The following is a 20,313-nucleotide window of genomic DNA, read 5'->3' on the forward strand; positions in this document are numbered from 1 at the left end:
AACAGACCCTGCCCCAGGAAGATGCAGGAATGGTCAGCACAGTGCATCAATTAAATCAATTCAGAGACTGCTCCATACACACAGGGCTGAAAATTTACTTTCCATATGATTTATCTTCCCAAATTATGCTCAGTCACAGTATCTGTGAAAGCTGTGGGAGAGTCTACAGTGACATTAGGCTACTAGTAAGACACAAAAGGACACTCAGATAACAGATAACAAAATGCCAACCACCCGAGACCCCCACATTAAACCACAAACTCTTCCCATTATCAGATTTGCAACGAAAGCTGAAAGTGCACATCTTGGCTTTAGCTGTTCTATTATCACAATCTGTTTACTGTCTATGAGAATAAATCAAATGAATTCACTGATGCACATCTGAAAATGAATCTACATTCCCTTTTCCATGGCTACTTTTTCATGACATATAGGTTATCTTCACCACATTGCTTTCCATTTTAAAAGAGCTAAGAGTTTCTCAAAGTAAGTACTTTTCTGAGAGTCCTTAATTTGGAAGAACTCTGCTTTCTCTGAGTCGCTAGGGGAGAAGTTAACAGATGCTGGAAGATGACATCAGCATTTAATTGCAAATAAATTCTGTTCTCTGGCAGCCTGGCTGTTGTGCTCACATTTGAAAACTGTTTTGATTCTTAAATTTTTACCATGTTTGCTAAATCTGGATAGATTATGAAGCCACATTCTTAAAAGATACTTGTATGTTTAGAGGCGAGAATTGGAGATCTTCAATGAATTGGGGGTTGCCTTGCTTCTTAGACCACAGAAGCAGCTCAGGAATATAGTGCTCACCTGGTGCCTAGCAGGGTAAGCCTAGGACAGGAGCTCATATTTAAGTACGAGAAATGGAGTGTATGCAGGGAGAAAATGGAAACCACAGTTTTAAGGATGTGTTGGGGAATATGGAATCCTTGGTGAAAAAGGGCCGTTATACAGCTTTCCTCCCTGGTGAAGGGATGTTGAACTCCTGAGTTTTAGGTGTGGGGACAGCGGGTGGGAGAGGGATGGGGAAGATCTGAGTTCATAAAAGTGTCTTTCAAATAATGTGAAGAACAGCTGGTACATGTCATGTAAAGGGTCAGAGAACACACAAGCTGTAGAGGGGCATTTCCTGAGGAATGCATGTGCTTTTAGATTTGCCACAACCCTGAAAGCTAGATCTGAGGCTCAGCAAGATGCAGCCTGGGCATTTTTGTCAATGGAGGAGTGGATTCCTTTTTCTGCACACAGCAGCATAGCTGACATTTTTTTTCCCTTCTTAATAAAGACGTCCACCCCCTTGACCTTTAGAGCTGATCTTCTAAAAGACTGTACTGTTTCTTGCATAATCATCACCTGTTCTGCTACACAATTACTCTGTTTGGACCCATGCTTCGGGGTAGGAGACATACCCTGAGAAGGCCAGGGTCAGACTGGCTGGGCTGCAAGCAGCCGGAGGTGTCTGCTATGTTCCTGCAGTTTCCAGTGTGAGCTGCAGAGAAGAGACAGCCACTTTGTGAGTAACCACCATAATTCTATTATTAGGTGAGAGATTAATAATTGACATGTTAAAACATATCCAGGAGGGTATAGAGGGTAAGTCTAAATGTCAGTGTTCATTAGTGGTTTTTTGTATTAAAAGTTTTCTTATTCCCAGTGTTCGTAAGTTGTCACTCTTGAGTGTTCATGAGATCAACTAACTCATCAGCAGGTAAACACACAGGGCCTTCGTGGCACCTCAAGCATTTCATAACATGAGGTTCCCTGAGATTGCAAATGTGATAGAATAAAATCTGTACACAGTATAAATGAGCAACGGTTTCAGACAACGACAAGACAAACACGTTTCCAGCATGTCCCCATTTCATCTAATGTGATGTGCGAAAGAACTGAAAAAGGAGCACAGCAAACTGGGAGGCTCAGGGCACGAGGTGGGGCAGAGGAGCGAATAGAGGCCAGGCCAGGCCAGGCAGGCCCAAGTACTAATTCATCACAGTCGCAGGTGTGATTGACTGGACCCTAACTCTGGGAGGTGCCGGCTGATTTGGTCACCACAGTTGTCTTAGGGGCCTGCATGGCTATGGTCCCATTTTACAGCTGGGGAACTGAGTTGCAACGAGGCCAGCCTACACGGGTGGAGCTGGGAGAGCACCGGGACACGCAGCCCAAGCTCCTGGTGCCCTTGCATTCATGTGCCAGCTTCTGACAAGGGCTGCTCTTCTGGGATTTTACTCTAAGAGGGCAGGGAAGCCACGTCGATGGTGTAGGGGGAGAGGATGCCCTCGCTCGGCGATTAACATGAAGCCCCTCTCTGGAAGGAGGATGCTGTGGCATTGCCTGGGCTTTGTCACAGTTTTGTCATTCTGGGCCAGCCTCCCCCATCACGCGCACCCCTCCTTCCTTCCGTGTGGAGCCCCCTTTCCTCTAGGATGCAGTCTGAAGGCCAGCTTGTGCACAAGGCCTCCCGACCAGTGTCCCGTCAGCTGAGTGTGACCTTCCTGTTGGCCCTTAGCTGCCCTCTGGCACTGCAGTCACCTCTGTCAGTGCCTCTCCTGATTGCCAAGCATTGCAAGGGCCTGGGCCGGTTGCCTGGTGGCCCTGAGGCTCTGAGCCCTGTGCAGAGTTTAATACCCTTCTGCTGAGTGACATGATTAGGGCCAGCCTCTGGTCAGAGGAAAGGCCAGGCTAGGCCACTGCTTGCATCTTTGAGGGGCGAGGCTTGCCTGTGGAGGGGACTGGGCTCAGTGAGTGGGTGTCATGTCTGTGGTCAGTAGCTGGCCCCTGGGGCAACCGACTGCTGGGTTCAAAATCCTGCTGCACCAGGGACAAGCTGGGTGATAGTTTAAGTTGCAAGGCGGCTTGAGGCTTTTTCTTTTTTCTTTTGAGGTGCAGTCTCCCTCTGTCAGCCCAGCCTGAAGTGTAGTGGTGCAAACTTGGCCCACTGCGACCTCTGCCTCCCAGGTTCAAGTAGTTCTCATGCCTCAGCCTCCTGAATAGCTGGGATTATAGGCGGCACCACCACACCTGGATAATTTTTTGTATTTTTAGTAGAGACAGCTTTTCTACTAAAAATGGCTATGGTGGCCAGGCTGGTCTTGAACTTCTGGTCTCAAGTGATCCATCCACCTTGGCCTCCCGAAGTGCTGGGATCACAGGCGTAAGCCACCGAACCCAGCCAGGGTTTTTTCATTTTAAATTTAAGAGTAACAGTACTACTCAGCTCATGCATTCACTGTGAAGATTAAATGAAATATTACAGATACTCAATGCATGGTGAGACTTAATAAACAGTATTTATTGTCATCATGATCTGGGTGCACATGCCACCCCAAGAAAAGACAAAAATTAGCTCTACCTCAAGCATAACCCAGAAGTCCTGGGGGAAAATGGAGGCAGGCGCAGCCCAAAGGCTGCTCTGCAGACCAGGCTGCAAAGTGTGTGAATGATTCATGTCTGCAGCAGCCCCACTCATGGGAGCCGAACCACCCAGGTGTGTGTCCCTGTGAAGGTTAAGAAAGGAGGTTCAAGCTGGTGTGCTGAGGGAGAGCTTGTGACCACAGCCACACACTGTGTGCCCTCTGGTCATTTATTGTACAACATGTGAAGGATTTCAGTCACCTAAAGCTCTTGATGATCAGACCAGGTTATCTGTAAATTTCAGGAGAAAATGTACCTGAATTAACTCCTGAAGGTTGTGGGATGAGGGGCTCTTCTTTCAGTTTTCCTTCATCTCAGAGAAAAAGAACACCTGCAGAGCCTTGACTCCTTGTGCAGCTGGAACGGCCAGGCCCTGTCCCTGGGGCTGGCTGTTCTTGATGCTGATGCTCCATAGCCGGCAGCTCTTAGTGCCTTCGTCATGGGCCACCGTGAAAAAGGGCGGTGCCCCCAGCCCCTCCACAGCTCTCCAAGTGGACAGCCTTGTTGGTGGTGACTTCAGATAAGAGGTAGGGAGCAGGAGAGCAGGAGAAGGGGAGGGAGAGAGAGAGAGAGAGAGAGAGAGCAAGAAAGAAAAGAACAGTCTAGAGTGTGGACTGAAGCTGTGTTTAAGATGAAGGGAAGGGGAACACTGGAGGAGGCAGCAGGCCTGGGCCAGCTGAGGAAGGCAGAGGTGAGTCTGCTGTGAGTCACCTGGCAGAGCTCTGGAAACCTTTGGCCCCCAGCTCCCTGTCCACCCCCACGTACTCCCACCTCACTGCCCCCATCCCCCAATGGCGCTCAGGCTTATCTTCTGCAGCTCCTGTCCATGAAATGTCTCCCTGATGGAATGACCCACAGGCCCCAGACAGCCATTCAGCCAAGGAGGAGGGAAGAGGGGGGAAAGCATAGCTCTGGGACCAAGTGCGGGAGTTGGGGGCTGCTCTTGCCAAACAGAATCAGGAACAAGGAGCAGCACAAGAGGTGCTGAGCAGTGGCCTCAGCCAGCGGGCTCTCTGCTGCCAGGGCCATGCCATCCATCACGTGGGGTATGTCTCTTTGCTGTGGGTACCCAAGAACTCTGCCAGGCCCTGCTAAGGGTGCCCTGAAAACCTCAGCCAGCCTGCTGTCCCCACCTAAACTCTGCTCTGGTTCTTCCTGGAGCTGACACATTTACATTTAGTTCAGTGCATCCCAGACATCGGCATGTGGAGGTGAGAGGCTCAGCTGGTCCAGCAAGGAGGGCCACCTCCTCCCGTGGTCCTGTGAACCAAAAGTATCTGAGATAGGTCTCCATCAATTTAGAAAGTTTATTTTGCCAAGGTTACTGTCAATGAAAAGAATCACACTCTGTAAAATATTTGAAGGGATTCATTCTGAGCCAAATATGAGTGACCCATGAGCTGTGACACAGCCATTAGGAGATCCTGAGAACATGTGCCCTAGGTGGTTGGGCTACAGCCTAGTTTTATACATTTTAGGGAGACATGAGACTTCAGTCAAAGACGTGTAAGATGTACATTGGTTTGGTCTGGAAAGATGGGACAACTTGAAGCAGGGTGTGGGATTGTTCCAGGTCATAGGTAGATTTTAAAATTTTCTGAATGGCAATTGATTGAAAGAGTTAGGTTACTATCTAAAGACCTGGAATCAACAGAAAGGAATGTTTGGGTTAGGATGATAAGGGGCGGTGGAGACCAAAGTTTTATCATATAGATGAAGCCTCCAGGTAGCAGGCTTCAGAGAAAACAGATTGTAAATGTTTCTTATCAGACTTAAGGTCTGTTGATGTTAACTCTGGTCAGCTTTTTTTGAATTCCAAAAAGGAGGAGGGTATAATGAGGCATGTCTTACCTCCCTTCCATCCTGGCCTAAATAACTTTTTCAGGTTAACTTTGGAATGCCCTTGGCCAAGAGGAGACATCCGTTCAGATGGTGGGGGGGGCTTACAATTTTATTTTTGATTTACAGGCAGTCCTGACAACATGTGCACAAGGCGGTTAGGGTAAAGCTTGGTTTTACACATTTTAGGGAGATATGAGACATCAATCAAATACATGTAAGATGTACACTGGTTTTGTTCTGAAAAGTGGGACAACTCGAAGTGGGGAGGGGGCTTCCAGGTCATAGGTAGATAAGAGATAAATGGTTGCATTCTTTTTGGATCTATGATCAGCCTTTCACTGAATTAAACAATTTATATGTGAGAGGGGATAGTATTTGCTTCTTAGTCTGGCTCAGTGAATCTGCATTTTTACATAAACAGTAGGGCAGAGGAAGCAATCAGATATGCATTTGCCTCAGATGAGCAGACAGATGACTTTGAGTTCTGTTCTTTGTTCCGCATCTATGAAGATAAGCTATCACTTTATATCACCAAAGTGAAATTCAGCAGAATTGTATTAGGGTAAAGATCTTGAGGAGTTTCCTTGTGGGCATATTGTGAGGGAGGTATGTAGCTTTTTTTTTTTTTCATCTTTGTAGCTATGTTATTTAGGAATAGAATGGGAGGCAGGTTTGCCTAACCCCAGCTTGAGTTTTCCCTTGGGCTTAGTGATTTCGGCGTCCCAAGATTTATTTTCCTTTCACAGTCCCTTGATTCCTCCTGCCTGGAAGCTCCTCCACCTGTGGCCTGAGTTGGATCTGCTTCTCCTCCCAGCAGTCTACTTCCTTCCTCCATCCTTTCTTCCTCCCATGAATCTTCCTCCCCACTCCTCCCTCCCTCCTGCTCCACCATGGGGCACTTCACCCAAGGCCTGGCTGGTGTCTTTGCAAGCAAGGCAGAGCCAGTGCCTTGTTGGTGGATCTGAGGGCCCTGGTGCATGGGACATGCTGGTTGACAAACCATTCCTAGAATCCACCCTGAGCACCTGGTTCTAGGAATGGTTTGCCATTCCAACATGTCAAATGGTTGCCAAATGCTTTGCCCCACTGGTGACTGAGGTCCCAAGGGATAGAGACCCCTCGGATTGTCCTAGAGGAATGTTCCCTCTCTGCCTTACTGCTTTCTTCTGTCTTTCCCCCTGCACCCATCCTGCTGGGATGTGCCTGCACTCTGCAGTTTGCTGACTCCTCTGCAACCTTGGCTTTGGTTTCTCCCCAGGACTTGACCACGTGGCCGTGGGCCCCTCCCTGTAGAGCCACACTGCAGGAAAACAAGGCTGCTTCAGCCCAGCCAGACCCATATTGCCTGAGTGCCACCTCCCAGCCTGGATCAGCACTCGGAGCTCCCACCTGCCTCCCAGGGGAGTGGGCATCCACCCTGAGCACCTGGTTCTAGGAATTTCCCTTCCCTTCATTTCTGAGGCAGTGCCTGCCGGCTTGGCCATCTCATGCTGTTTCACATTCCGCAGCTGGTCTGGGCCCAAGTGCTGCTGCGGACTCAAGGATCCCTAAGACCGTTCTGGGCAGGTCTGGCTTGCTGCCCTCCCCTGGAGAATGTGGCGACCCAGCAGCAGGTGGTTGAGAGTGTCCCTGCTGGTGAGGACAGAACCTGGAATTCTGTTGCCATGCTCCCTGTTCTGGCCAGCTGATGCCCTCCAGCTGTGGGCTGGCCATGCTCCTGATGGGCCTGATATGGACACAGACTAGCATGTCCCATGCACCAGGACCCTCAGATCCACCAACAAGGCACTGGCCCTGTCTTGCTTTCTTCTCTTGGTGTGGCTGAAAACACCAGGCTCTAACTCTACTAGTTGAACAGGAGCCTGGGAGTCTCCAACATCCTTCCTGGCAGGGGGCATGCAGAGAACATAGTCTTCAGCTCTGGCCAAGCAGCCATCTGTCCAGCCTGCTGGTGCTAGCCTGGGTAGATGGCCTGGAACTTAGGGGCAGATCCCACCTGCACAGGCAAACTTGGGGGACTATGAGGGATGAACCCACAGACCCGGAATGCTCAGCCTTCTTCTTTAGACTTGCAGCAGAAGCTTCAATGTGGGCCTCCGCCTCCCCCCATGGATTGTAAACTCACAGGCACAGGGACAGGGGCTTGCCCACCACCCTAAACAGAACTTGCTGATGACTCACTGAGAAGATGAAGGCAGTGGTTTCTTGCAGCCATTGCGTCTGATCATGGGCCCCAGCAGGGATGTGAAGGACCTGTGTCACTGGCAAACACACTGTCAAGAAGCCAGGTGTGTAACCGGCCTATGATGAAAGCCTGCAGAGGTATCCATCTCCTTCCTGGGGAATCTTTTCACCTGCATCACAGCCAGACCCTCCATCATGGGTAGAAGGGTCTAGGGACTCTTCCAGAACAGATAACTACTTTCTACCTAAGGACCAAAATACTTTTAGCCTCCGAGGCATAGGGCAGCTTACGGGTGAAACTCTCATCTATCTTGGTCAAGGTTGCCCCCAGGCAGGGGGACATCAGCAGCAGATGCTCCTGATTGGTCAGTATCTTGAGGAGTACACACCACCCAGGTACACCATTAGGGTGTCCTCTAGTGCAACGGGACAGAGACAAAGGCTGTGCCTACTGTCTCTAAGGAGTGGGAGAGGACAAGCGTATGGCAATTTTGATAGGCTTCTCACTTGGCCCTTCAAGTTGGCCATGTTGATCAAATTCATGATCAAGTTCATGGTCTTCTCCTTTCAGGGGCTCCCCTGGTTGATCTTTTTCTGCCCTGACAACTCCTGGAGTCTGTTCCCTCCCCATCTCCCGTAGCCGACCTCCAAGTGTGTGGTGGGCGGGGTGCAAGCTCCAAGCCCGTGATTACAGCAGCTGCCTTGCTGGGAATGGCAGGGGCATAGGAGCAGTCATGCCCACTCCAACAGTCAGTGTTGCCACAGCAGTGCCCGGAACACCACCCTGACCCCCGTGGCTGTAGACAGTGGGGTGTGTTTGGTTTATGCGTCTGCAGGTCGGGGCTCTCACGGGCTTGGGCGGGGCTCCCTCCTGTGGCTGGCACTCTGCTGGCTGTGGCTGGGAACAGGGTGCACCTGGGCCGCAAGTCTCCCTCATCCAGCAGGCGAGCCTGACACCTTCTCACCGTGACGGCAGAGTGGGGAGCAAGCAAAGCCACACTGTGTGAGCTTTTCAAGGGCCCATTGTCACCCCTTTGCTAATACCCCACTGGCTGCAGCCCATGTGGCTGAGCCCAGAGCCGGGGTGGGGGGGGGTACATGGCAACCTGTGCAGACATGGAAAAACCTCAGCCTCCTCTTCTCCCACTGAAAGGGGCTTAGAGCTCTTCCTGTCTCTCCACGCATGCTGCACTGTTTCATGCTCTTTCTCCCAAGGAACTTCTCCTCAGCTCAGCTCCCCCTCTGTAAGTGGAACTCTGATTTCATCTGAGCACCCTGGCTTCCACAGCATTGCATTCCCACCACCAGCTCATTCCTCCCCTCCCTCACCCATTGGGCCGACGATCCTCTCCCACTTGCTGCTCAGTTTCCCTCCTGGTTTGTCCCAGCTCTGGGGCCAATGGGCAGCCCCCTCACCCTTGTGCCTTGCCCCCATACCTGGGACACTGCTTGGGAACAGTGCCCAGGATTCTGCCTACTCTGAGAATGGGGACAAGAAATCTACACACAAGCTTAAGTCCCCCTTATCCTAAAAAGGTACTTTTTCCTTGACCTTGTGAATGCTTCCAAGATCTTATTGATGTCTAATTTGCCTTTTGCAAGAAAATGTTTCGAAAGAGTAATCTACACCCATCGCTTTCATTCCTTACCACCCACTTGCTCCTTGTCCCTTACAGTCTTTTTTTGCCCAAGAAGACCAGGCTGTCAACAGTCTGCAGTGTTAGGAGTGCCACATGTGTTCATTTATTTTGTCCTCTAAAAACCTTGAAGGCTTGGGTGCCGCATACAGTCATGGCCATTTGACCCGTGAGAGAATTAGAGCTCAGCCTGGTCATGTTGTTCTTGAGGTTATTGGGAGCGGGTAATGGACTGTAGGCCTTTCTGACTGCAGAGCCTGTTTTAAGCTGTTGTGCTGTACTGACCCTATGTGCAAGCCTGGAGTGTGCTAAAGTCAGAGCTTCCAAACCCCGGTCATGCAAAGGGGCTGTATATGCTTGCTAGGGCTGCTGTGCCACAGCTGAGTGGCTTTGACAAAGAAACGGTTTGCTTCGCTGTCCTGGAGGCTGGAGGCCATGGGGTCAGCAGGGCCATGCTCCTTCTGCAGGTGCCAGGGAAGGTTGGGTCCCATCCCTTCTCCCAGCTCTTGGTAGCATAACTCCAGTCTCCACATTGCATTCTCACTGTGTACGTGTCTGTGTCCAGAGTCTCCCTTTCCATTAGGACACAAGTCATATTGGATTAGGGTCTCACCCTAATGACCTCATCATAACTACAGTTGACAACTCGGGGGCACCAACACACCCCCCTTCCCCCATGCAGAAACGGCCCCACTGTTTCTGGGGCCTTTCAAAACCTGCATATAACCTTTGACTCCCCAAAAACTTAACTACTAATAGCCTGATATTGACCAGAAGCCTTACCGATAATGTATCAGTAGATGAACACATATTTTGCATGTTATATGTACTGTATATTGTAGTCTTACAATAAAGTAAGCTAGAGAAAAGAAAATAATATTTGAAAATCATAAGAAAGAGAAAATATATTTACTATTCTTTAAGTGCAAGTGGATCATCCGGGTAAAGGCCTTCATCCTGTGGTCTGTTAGTTTGTAACAAAATAATGTATGTCTTCCCGTAAAATTTACTATTGTTATTTAACGACTTCCTTTAAAAGGAAGGTAAGTGGTTTAGTGAAACTGATGAGAGGAAACAAATCCTGATTTCAATTGTGAATTAATGTTATTATTCACACAAGTTATTTCACTTCCTGTCTTCTCCCTTTTGGTTAAGGTTTCCACAGGATTGCTGTACTTCTAGGATCCAGGTTCCCTTTTTGGCACTTTCTGGATTTTTGTTTGTTTGTTTTTGAGACAGAATCTTGTTCTGTCGCCCAGGCTGGAGTGCAGTGGTGCGATCTCAGCTCACTGCAAGCTCCGCCTCCTGGGTTCACGCCATTCTTCTGCCTCAGCCTCCCGAGTAGCTGGGACTACAGGCGCCCGCCACTACGCCCGGCTAATTTTTTTCTATTTTTAGTAGAGACGGGGTTTAACAGTGTTAGCCAGGATGGCCTTGATCTCCTGACCTCGTGATCTGCCCACCTCAGCTTCCCAAAGTGCTGGGATTACAGGTGTGAGCCACCGCGCCCGGCCACTAGATTTTTACAGTAAATAATGACCTCTTAACAGGAGAGGAATAGATCCAAAAAGCCTTATAAGCAAAAACATTGCTGAAGGCCAGAGTTTACTCCAAAATAGACACATGGTGTTATTGAATTTTTTCCCAAATACTCAGAGAACCTAAGTAAAAACCTTAGCAATTTACCTTTCGCTGAGAGGAACTAGTTGGACTGTACATTTTAAGAAAACTCTTTGTTCAAAGTACATGTCAGGAAAAACTAATTTCGGGGACAGCCCTGCTTCCAAGCTTGTTTCTCCTGTGGCATCCCCTCTCTGTTAGCAGTAATTTAATAAAAAACCTGAATATGACCCTGTTGTGAGCTGAGTCAGGCCTGACCCTGAGCCAGGGGCCACCCTGTCCCCTCTGCTTCACTCTCACCATTGCCCACTCATGGGGCTTCTTTTCTGCTCATGATTCATCCCAGAAGGTTTTTCCCTGCCATCCCCCAGAAGGTCAGACCAGCCAGGACACCCTCGGCCTTCCTGATCCTTCCCCTTTGGGGCGACCCCTGGCAGGCTCCCCCTCCCCTTCCTAGGACCACCGTTTCTGGGGCCTTTCCAGCCAAACCATGCCAAGGTGAGCCTCGGCTGGTGACACTTCATAGTCCCCTCATGACCCCACCTAAATCAGCAAAATGAAGTTGTTGGTTCTTAGAGATAATTTAAAACACAGAGGCATTTCCTCAGGCAGTGGGATTTGAGCATCAAAGACACGCTTCTGTCCTTTGTCCTGCTCTCGGATGTCGCGGCTCCTTGGCTCCACAGTGACTTGGAGGGTACGCGGTGTATGTGTGTTGGCTGCAATAGTGTGAGCCACAGTGACACGTGGCATGGTTCTGAGCTCCACAAGGAAAATGGCAGAGCCCCGTTCCAGGTCCCTGGCAGGACTCGGGACTCTGTGCGTCTTTCTCAAACACCCCTGAGACGTGCCCAGCATTGTGTTGTGTTTGTGGCTTGTCCTTCAGCCCCACTCCTGGCTCCTCCTGTGAGGGGTGGAGGCCAGTGGGGTCCATCCCTGCCCAACCCTGGAGTGCTCCATCCTCCAGAACGTGGCCCTGGACCCTCCAGGAAGCAGCTGCGGCTCTTCCTGAGGCTAGGAGAGCTGTTTCCCAGTAGCTACCATTTCCATTTGGATCCAGATGTGACATCTTCCCATTTCTGACATCACCCTGGATGTCACACCAATTTTCTTTAACTGACTTCTCACGTTCCTCAAATTCTTGCTGGAAGAATTGGGAGCGTCCTTTGGTGCCTGGGCAGCCATGATGCAGGCCACCCCCACGATGCTAGGCTCAAAGGTGCCCTTCTCTGCCCACAGCCAAGCAGGGCCGCTGGGTTCACCTTGACCTCCACTGACTCTTCCTAAGCAGGCTCAGTGTTCAGGGCCCGGGCATGGCCTGCAAGGTTTGCGGGGTACCTCCCCGCTCCCTCTCCTTCCTGCTCTCAGTCGTCCTGAGCTGTGTGTCCCTAGTGTTCTCTTCCAGAAGTTTCATTGTCCTTGTGCAGAGGAAAGCCCCTGGAAGGCACTCTGGGATATGGATTGTGCCCCAGTTCAGCACTAGGGTGGTGGCTCTGCCCCCCGCCACCAGGCCTGGCCGCTGCGCGGTAACATGAGCCTGACGAATCCCAGGGTGCAGAGAACCCAGGGCTGGTGCAGGATGGCGCTGCCCCCACCCAGGCTCATGCCCAGCCTTCAATAAATACAGTTTTAGTTACTGAATGACAGTGGATGGTGGAGCCCATGGAGGGTGTGATGAACACCAAGTGGGGCCTAACACAGACTCGGCAGCCTCAGGGAGGCAGGAGGTAGGGAGGCAGGAGGTAGTGAGGAGCGCCCGAAGTGTGGGAGGAGGTGACAGGGTCAGGGGGCAGACATCCTTCCCATGGGGCCCAGCCCTGGGCCAGGGCGGAGAGCTGAGGTAACATCAGTAGATGAGCGAGCACTCCTGAGTTACGAATAGAGAACAGATCCCCAAAATAACAGCATGCATTTACACATGCTCACACGTGCCAGGCACTGCTCTGAGACAATAACTCGGTTAATGCTCACAATTCTCTTATCCTCGTCCGAGAAATAGAATAATTTGCTTGGGCAATGCAGCAAGTGAGTGGTTGACCCGAACCAGAACCTATGTAAGCCCACGTGCTTGACCTGAATTCAGAGGATTTGAAACCCAGGGCTTACAGCTTTAAAATGCACAGTCCAGACGATGGGGCTGATGTGTGATCTAAATCTCTTGGGCAGAGCTTTTCTCCATGCTCTAAAATTCTGCTCTTAAGGCCATGTGAGAGATGTATGTGTGTCTGTGTTTGTGTGTGTATATATGTATATGTAAGATATACACACAAATGTATATATACATTTTTGTTTACATATATTTTTTAGATCAGATAGATCCTGTCTGGCATTCTGATTTAACCTCAGCTAACCTGTTTTCACACATCTGTGCACTAAAACAACGCATTTTTTCCTTTCCAGAGTTTGTCTTCAAGAGTAGCTGGTGCAGAAACTCGGTAAGAAGGGCCTCGAGTCCGTTCTTCCCTCTCCTTCCTCCTTCTTTCTCCTTTAAATCCTACCTCTGTTTGCAGATCGTATAATCTGTATGTTAACTCCGTAATCCATATGCTACCTCTGTAACATACTGTTAAAAATCACTACAAATTTGATAGTTCCACGCTTTTCTTGACTTTCAAAACATATCATCTGTCAAGGTATTTGACATGACCTCTTCCTTTGTGAAGTGAGGCCTCCTCTTAGCATAATTTTAGACCCTACATGGATTTCATTAATCTGCACTATTGCTACTAAATGTTCTGCTAGTGTGGCCAATCCATTTATAGGCAAACTTGGGAATGATTTTGTTTTGAAAGCAAATACAAATGAATCACCTTACATCCGTGGAAAACCAATCATTAGTCTTACATTTTAAGATACTTTACTGTGATAAAAACCTGGGAGTGTTTTGGGGTTTGTATGTTTGTTACTGGATGAATATAACCTTAGAGTTTAACACATTTTAATATAAATGTGCACGTGTGTTCATAAATATGACATACTTAAGTCCTGTTGTAGATTAAACTGTATTACGAACCACTTCACAGTTGTAAGGTCAAAATGTCTTTTCTGATGGACATATAGAAATGTTGCAAAAGATAGTTTTTTCCATCTTAGCATTATTTGTAACTGTGATTTACCTGTTGGACCCAACTAAAGACTAACAAGTAAAGAATCTGAGGAAGGTCTTTTAGGTAATAAATGAGATATCTTTTCAAATTCCTTTTTCTCCAGTTAAAGTGGATCGTAGCCTCTGAAAATCTTTAACGAGCTAGACAATACAAAATTTAGATAATTTAATTTGAGATTATGTTTAGGTCTCAGAAAACCTGGGAGGTCTACGCATTAATAGCCAATGATGACACAGAGGCATAGCTAATTGACGAGGTGAGCGGCTGCTTGTTTGATGTTTTAGCAGAGGGTTACTTATTGATCTGCACCATAGGCCTCACCTGACATTGACTTTTCATTTGCTATTTTTCCTGTGTTTTACTTAACTGATGCATTTTTTTTAAATTTTTAACTATTCACATTTGTTTGTGAGAAGAATTACATTACAACATTTAGGTTCTAACGTTTTGCATATCATATGAGTGGATTATCAATCACATATTTTTGTGTCTTCAAAAGCATTTGGTGCACACTGGAGAAATAATTATGACAGTATAAACTTAATTTGTCTGTTTTAGGACATTTTAAATATTTAGGATGCAGAAGAATACTGAGGCATATCTGATTGGGTGGATCTCAACAGACATTAGAATTTGGTTGATATTCAGGGAAAGTGAACGTGTCTAAAGAAGGGGCTCCTAAGTTATATGATTCTTATTTATAAAAGAAAAACAGTATATAGTTTTATAACATACTGTATGGTTTGATAGCAGTGGAGCTAGTTAAAATTTCTGCATACTTTTGTAATTATGTTTTGTTTGTGAACTTAAAGATCCATTACCTAGCCAAATATTTATGTGTATTTTAAAGCATTTTTAAGGTCACATGCTAAATAGCTAGAAAACTTTTCTTGAGCAGAATATTACTAGTGTATTCTCTTTCTTCCTCTTGTGCGTACTTTACAATTAGAATAAATATCATTAATGATAATGCTTCTCTGAGGTCAGATTTTATTTAAAAAATAAAATAGGACTGCTAAAAAATTATGACATTTTGAAATACTCGTTGGAATCCTAGGCAGCTTAGGGCTTCTATAGAGCAATGGGAGTCCAAGGGTAGGGAATCATTTGGTGTTTAGGAAAAGCTTCTGTTATCAATGAGGTCACATTAGCGTTCACAGGTATAGATTTCAACGTGCCAGTGAAGACTAGTAGGGTTAGGAGTCTCATCTCTCTCTCCCTGCAGTCTTTCTGTGGTTTTCAGGCCAGCCACACCTCTTTGCCCCCACGTCAGAATTCAGACATCTACGTTTATTGAAGCTTACCTTTAAGCTCTATCTTTATTGCACTCATTGTGTGAGGTGCAGACTCCAGCTTCTATCTCAGGAAGTCCACCTCAGAGCACCAAGCCTCACCAACAGCCAGACTTAACCAGCTGCATACAGCTTCTCCCTGTTGGCATGAAACACACCAACATTTGGGATGATGGCTTGAGGAATTTGGATTTTGTTTAGATCTGTGTGTTTTAATGTTTTGGTATTTTACTTAGTTCCTACTTTTAAACTGTTCCATTTCAAACTTAAGCATTTCATTTTATAGTTAGAGTGCTTGAACTTTTAACTAATATGCAGTTGACATTGTTCTAAGTTATGAAAAGGGCAAAAATATAGTGCTATGTACATGTGACTTCATGAAAACTTTTTTGTTTTTTAACCTTAATCAAATTTTTCATTAATGCTTAAGTAGAGTATATTAGTATTTTAAAAACAGATTCACAATCCATTTGAGTTGGAAACCATTCTTTGCCCACAAACCCAGTTTCCCTCAGAGGCCGTGAGAGGGAGCTGTTGAACCTTAAACGAATTGTATTTGGCCTTTAACGGTCCATCAGGCTAAACTATTCAGATAATCCATCTATAAAATTTCACTTACATTGTAATAAGCAGTAGTATGATTTTCATTTCTATTAAAGCAGAAGTTATACAGTTAATTAGGAGATTTCAGTTAAATTCAATGAATACCTTTTAGTGCATGTTATTTACAAGGCACTTTATGCCAAAAGTGGGCATAAAAATAAATAATTTGGGCCGGGTGAGGTGGCTCATGCCTATAATTCCAGCACTTTAGAAGGCTGAGGAGGGTGGATCACAAGGTCAGGAGTTCAAGACCAGCCTGGCCGAGATGGTGAAACCTGTTCTCTACTAAAAATACAAAAATTAGCTGGGCGTGGTGGTGGGTGCCTATAATCCCAGCTACTCAGGAGGCTGAGGCAGATAATTGCTTGAACCCAGGAGGCGGTGGTTGCACTGGGCCCAGATCGAGACACTGCACTCTAGCCTGTGTGACAGATTGGGACTCCATCTCAATAAATAAATAAATAAATAAATAATTTGAGTGGCTCATAAACATGTGCATGTCTGTGTGTGCACACCTGCATTATAAAGTAGAACACAATATATAAGAAAGGTATATTGAGTTTCCACAGGAAGGAAGGTATTAGGAGAGGCAGGAGAGAGGAGCTGGCCTCTAAGAAGGGCTGGAGCATTTCTGGGAGTTGACAGAGATTGGGGAGTATTCCAAGTGCGGACCACAGCATAAGGAAAGAAAGTTTGCAGAATCCTGAAGATGCCCGTTTGCTCAAAGCATAGCTTGCATAAAGATGATTAAGAGAATATCAGGCATAGGGCAGACAGTGAGTTGCACCTGTAGTCCCAGCTACTTTGGAAGCTGAGTCAGGAGGATCACTTGAGCCCAGGAGTTTGAGGCTGCAGTGAGTTATGATTGTACCACTCTACTCCAGCCTGGGTGACAGAACGAGACCTTGTCTCTTAACAAAAAATACAAAAATTAAAAACCAATATCAGGCAGAAAAGCTAGGTTGGGCTGCGTTGTAATCACACATAAATGCCCAAGGACTGACTTGTCTCTAATTGTTTTGAATGTCAAAATTTGACCAAATGATCTCTTAATCTGTGAATGTATACGCTACGCATTGGGCATTATTCACCAGATGTTAATTGAAGTCATACTCTGTGAAGGTTGGAAAATCTTTTTTTTTTTTTGAGATGGAGTCTCACTCTGTTGCCCAGGCTGGAGTGCAGTGGCACGATCTTGGCTCACTGCAAGCTCCGCCTCCCGGGTTCACACCATTCTCCTGCCTCAGCCTCCCGAGTAGCTGGGACTATAGGCGCCCACCACCACGCCCGGCTATTTTTTTATATTTTTATTAGAGACGGGGTTTTACCGTATTAGGCAGGATGGTCTCGATCTCCTGACCTCGTGATCTGCCCGTCTCAGCCTCCCAAAGTGCTGGGATTACAGGCGTGAGCCACTGCGCCCGGCCGGTTGTTGGAAAATCTTAATGTTTCTTTTCTCTTTTCTTTCTTATTTTTTTTTTTTGAGATGGAGTCTTGCTCTGTCTCTTCAAGGCTGGAGTGCAATCTCATCTCACTGCAGCCTCCACCTCCCAGATTCAAGCAATTCTCCTGTCTCAGCCTCCCAAGTAGCTGGGACTACAGGCACCTGCCACCATGCCTGGCTAATTTTTGTGTAGAGACGGGGTTTCACCATGTTGGCCAGGCTGGTCTCGAACTCCTGGCCTCAGGTGATCCACCCAGCCTTAGCCTCCCAAAGTGCTGGGATTATAGGTGTGAGCCACTGCATCCGGCGAAAAATCTTAATGTTTCTTAATTGCAGTATTCTGAAACTGATAAAGCACTTGTAAAACTTTCAAAATAATTTAAAGCCATTTTCTTTTTAAGATAGAAATGAGTACTTCTTAGCATACTAGAGGTAACTTTAAAATTTTAAAGTAATGTCATTTAATGAGTACAGAGTTTCAGTTTTGCAAGACAAAAACCTTTTAATCTCTTACAAAATAGTGTGAAAATGTACTTAACACTACTGAGCTGCACACTTGAAAATGGTCGAGATGGTGAATTTTAAGTTATATGTTTTCCACCACAATTTTTGAGAACTAAAATAGGAATTTTTTTGGAGCTAAAACAAGAAGAAACCATCTACAGGAAGTAGAATGAATTTACCTCTTATGTTTTCTGGCAGCATGCGGGAGGATTTGGGGTCACCATTGTGGGCCATGTTGTTTTCACTGATGACTACTTCTGCAGAAACGTAAGTTTTCCTGGAATTAGACTCAAGCAAAATGTACAAGGCAGGCTCTTGTAGAAAAAGAAACATTGAATCATGCGCTGGACAAAAACTTTAGTTACCGTTTTCTAAAAAAACTATATGGAGGTTGTTCAAATACACTTGAATCTTCTTTTTATTATTATTATTATACTTTAAGTTCTAGGGTACATGTGCACAACGTGCAAGCTCGTTACATAGGTATACATGTGCCATGCTGGCCCACTGCATCCATCAACCCGACGTTTACATTAGGTATTTCTCTCAATGCTATCCCTCCACCCCCCCGCCCACCCCATGACAGGCCCCTGTGTGTTATGTTCCCCACCCTGTGTCTCATTGTTCAGTTCCCACCTATCAGTGAGAACATGCGGTGTTTGGTTTTCTGTCTTTGTGATAGGTTGCTCAGAATCATGGTTTCCAACTTCATCCATGTCCCTGCAAAAGACATGAACTCATCTTTTTTTATGGCTGCATAGTATTCCATGGTGTATATGCAAATACACATGAATCTTCTATGAAAGCTGTAGACATTAAGGCATAGCTCAGTAAATTCATTTCTCTGAAGTGGAGATATAACTGATTTGGATACTTTACTTTTTATCTTCTAATTTCAATAGAAAAGTAGGGAATAATGAGGGTTGTTTCATAGCATGGCAAGCAGAATAATATTCCCTGGAAGATGTCCATGTCCTATTCCCTGGCATTTGTGAATGTGTTACTTTCAATGGTAAAGAAGAATTAGGTTGCAGATGGACTTAAGGTTGCTAATCAGCTGATCCTAAAATAAGGAGATGATCTTAGATTATCTGGAAAGCCCAATGTAATAACAAGGGTCCTTAAAAGTGGAAGAAGGAGGCTGGACAGGAGGCCAGAGGGATGCAGTGTGAGAACCCGATCTGACATTGCTGGCTTTGAAGGTGGAGTCCATGAGCCAAGGAATGTGGGCGCCTCTCAAAGCTGGGAAATTGATACTCCCTGAGAAGCCTCCAGAAGAGAAGCAGTTCTGCCAGCACCTTGGTTTTAACCCGCGAGACCCCTGTTGAACTTCCACCCTGCAGCAGTGTGAGACGGTGATCTGCAATGTTTCAGGCCACAGCATGGGTAGGGATTTGTTCAGCAGCAGCAGGAAACAAATGCATGTGGACGCTAATATCATAGTCAGTTCACAGCAAAATCCTGGTCACCTGTACTGCAATAGTCCATGATGGTGGTGAATAAGTTGTCAGCTTCGATACAGGTTTGAGGGAATCAGAATTGCCACTGTGCTGAAGAGGCTCTGAGTCGTGTGCTGCGGAGGTCAGTGTGTCAGAGTTGGGTTTCATTCAGAGCAATCCATTTCCACACAGACATTGGTAGAAGGATGGCTAAGGGAGGTGACCACTCACACTGTGAACTGGCCCAATCCACATCCACAGTTTCCTGACCCATGGTTGTATGCGCCCTAAGATTCTTCAAACTAGAGGACTTTGAATGAAAGATGAAGTATAGAGATTCCCAGACCATGGTAGTTGCTTAACTATTTATTGGATGGATGGATAGATGGATGGATGGATAGATGGAATGAAGGAATGATGAACCAGGCTGCTGACTAAAGAAGAAGAAACACCCCTCATTCTCTTGGGTTGTCTAGTGACAAGACCAGCCACATACAAGAAGAGAGGAGAGTGCTATCTGGAGTGTTAGAAACCTTCTCCCTCTGAGTACCATGCCACCAGGGCCCTGCTGGTGGCCACACAGCATGGTTCTACAGAGCAGCTGGCACGACACTGCTGATCCCGCTATGATGCATCCAGTGCTTACCAGATGTCACACAGGAAGTTTTTCTTAAACATTTTGTTAATACTTGATGACATAAAAATGTTATATATTATATATATGTTATATATATAGTAAGACTCCCTCTCTAGAAAAATAAATAAAAATTGAAATTCAGCTACATTTGCCTGCCGGGTGCAGTGGCACGTGCCTGTGGCCCCAGTTACTTGGCAGGCTAAGATGGGAGGGTCGCTTGAGCTCAGAAGTTAGATTCCAGCCCTGGGTAACATAGCAAGAACCCCCATTTCTGTAAAAATTGTTTTTTAATTTTAAAAACATTCAAATTCATATATATAAATATATATAAACACAGATGAGGTATAATGTGAATATCCAGATCCCCCATACATCTTAAGAAACAGAATATTATAAAAATCTAAATTTCCCTGCTTATTAAATCCATGGCTGCATAGTCCTGTCTTCTTTCTAGAGGCAGCCACTGTTGCAAATATTATGTTTAATTCTCTTTCCCTCTTTATTATTTTACCACGTTTATGTCCTTAAGGAATATTTTCCTATTTTTGTTTATTTCCTAAAATTTTTATTAAAATGAATCAAATTTGTAT

The 20,313-nt window shown here is 46.3% G+C and overlaps 1 protein-coding gene across 2 annotated transcripts in view; it reads left to right on the plus strand.

Moving 5' to 3' along the window:
* The window catches only part of SPATA13 (spermatogenesis associated 13), a 327,713-nt gene that overhangs the window by 25,136 nt on the left and 282,264 nt on the right, over positions 1-20,313 (plus strand). The window contains exons 3-4 of one of the 2 annotated variants that reach the window (XM_054445913.2): positions 13,098-13,132; positions 17,846-17,914. In XM_054445913.2, the coding sequence (XP_054301888.2) occupies positions 13,098-13,132; positions 17,846-17,914 (104 nt within the window). The remainder of the gene's footprint in view (positions 1-13,097; positions 13,133-17,845; positions 17,915-20,313) is intronic. The other variant, XM_054445914.2, reaches the window with a different exon arrangement.

This window comes from Pongo pygmaeus, chromosome 14 (genome assembly GCF_028885625.2).
Source record: "Pongo pygmaeus isolate AG05252 chromosome 14, NHGRI_mPonPyg2-v2.0_pri, whole genome shotgun sequence".
In the NCBI taxonomy this organism is placed as follows: Eukaryota; Metazoa; Chordata; class Mammalia; order Primates; family Hominidae; genus Pongo; species Pongo pygmaeus.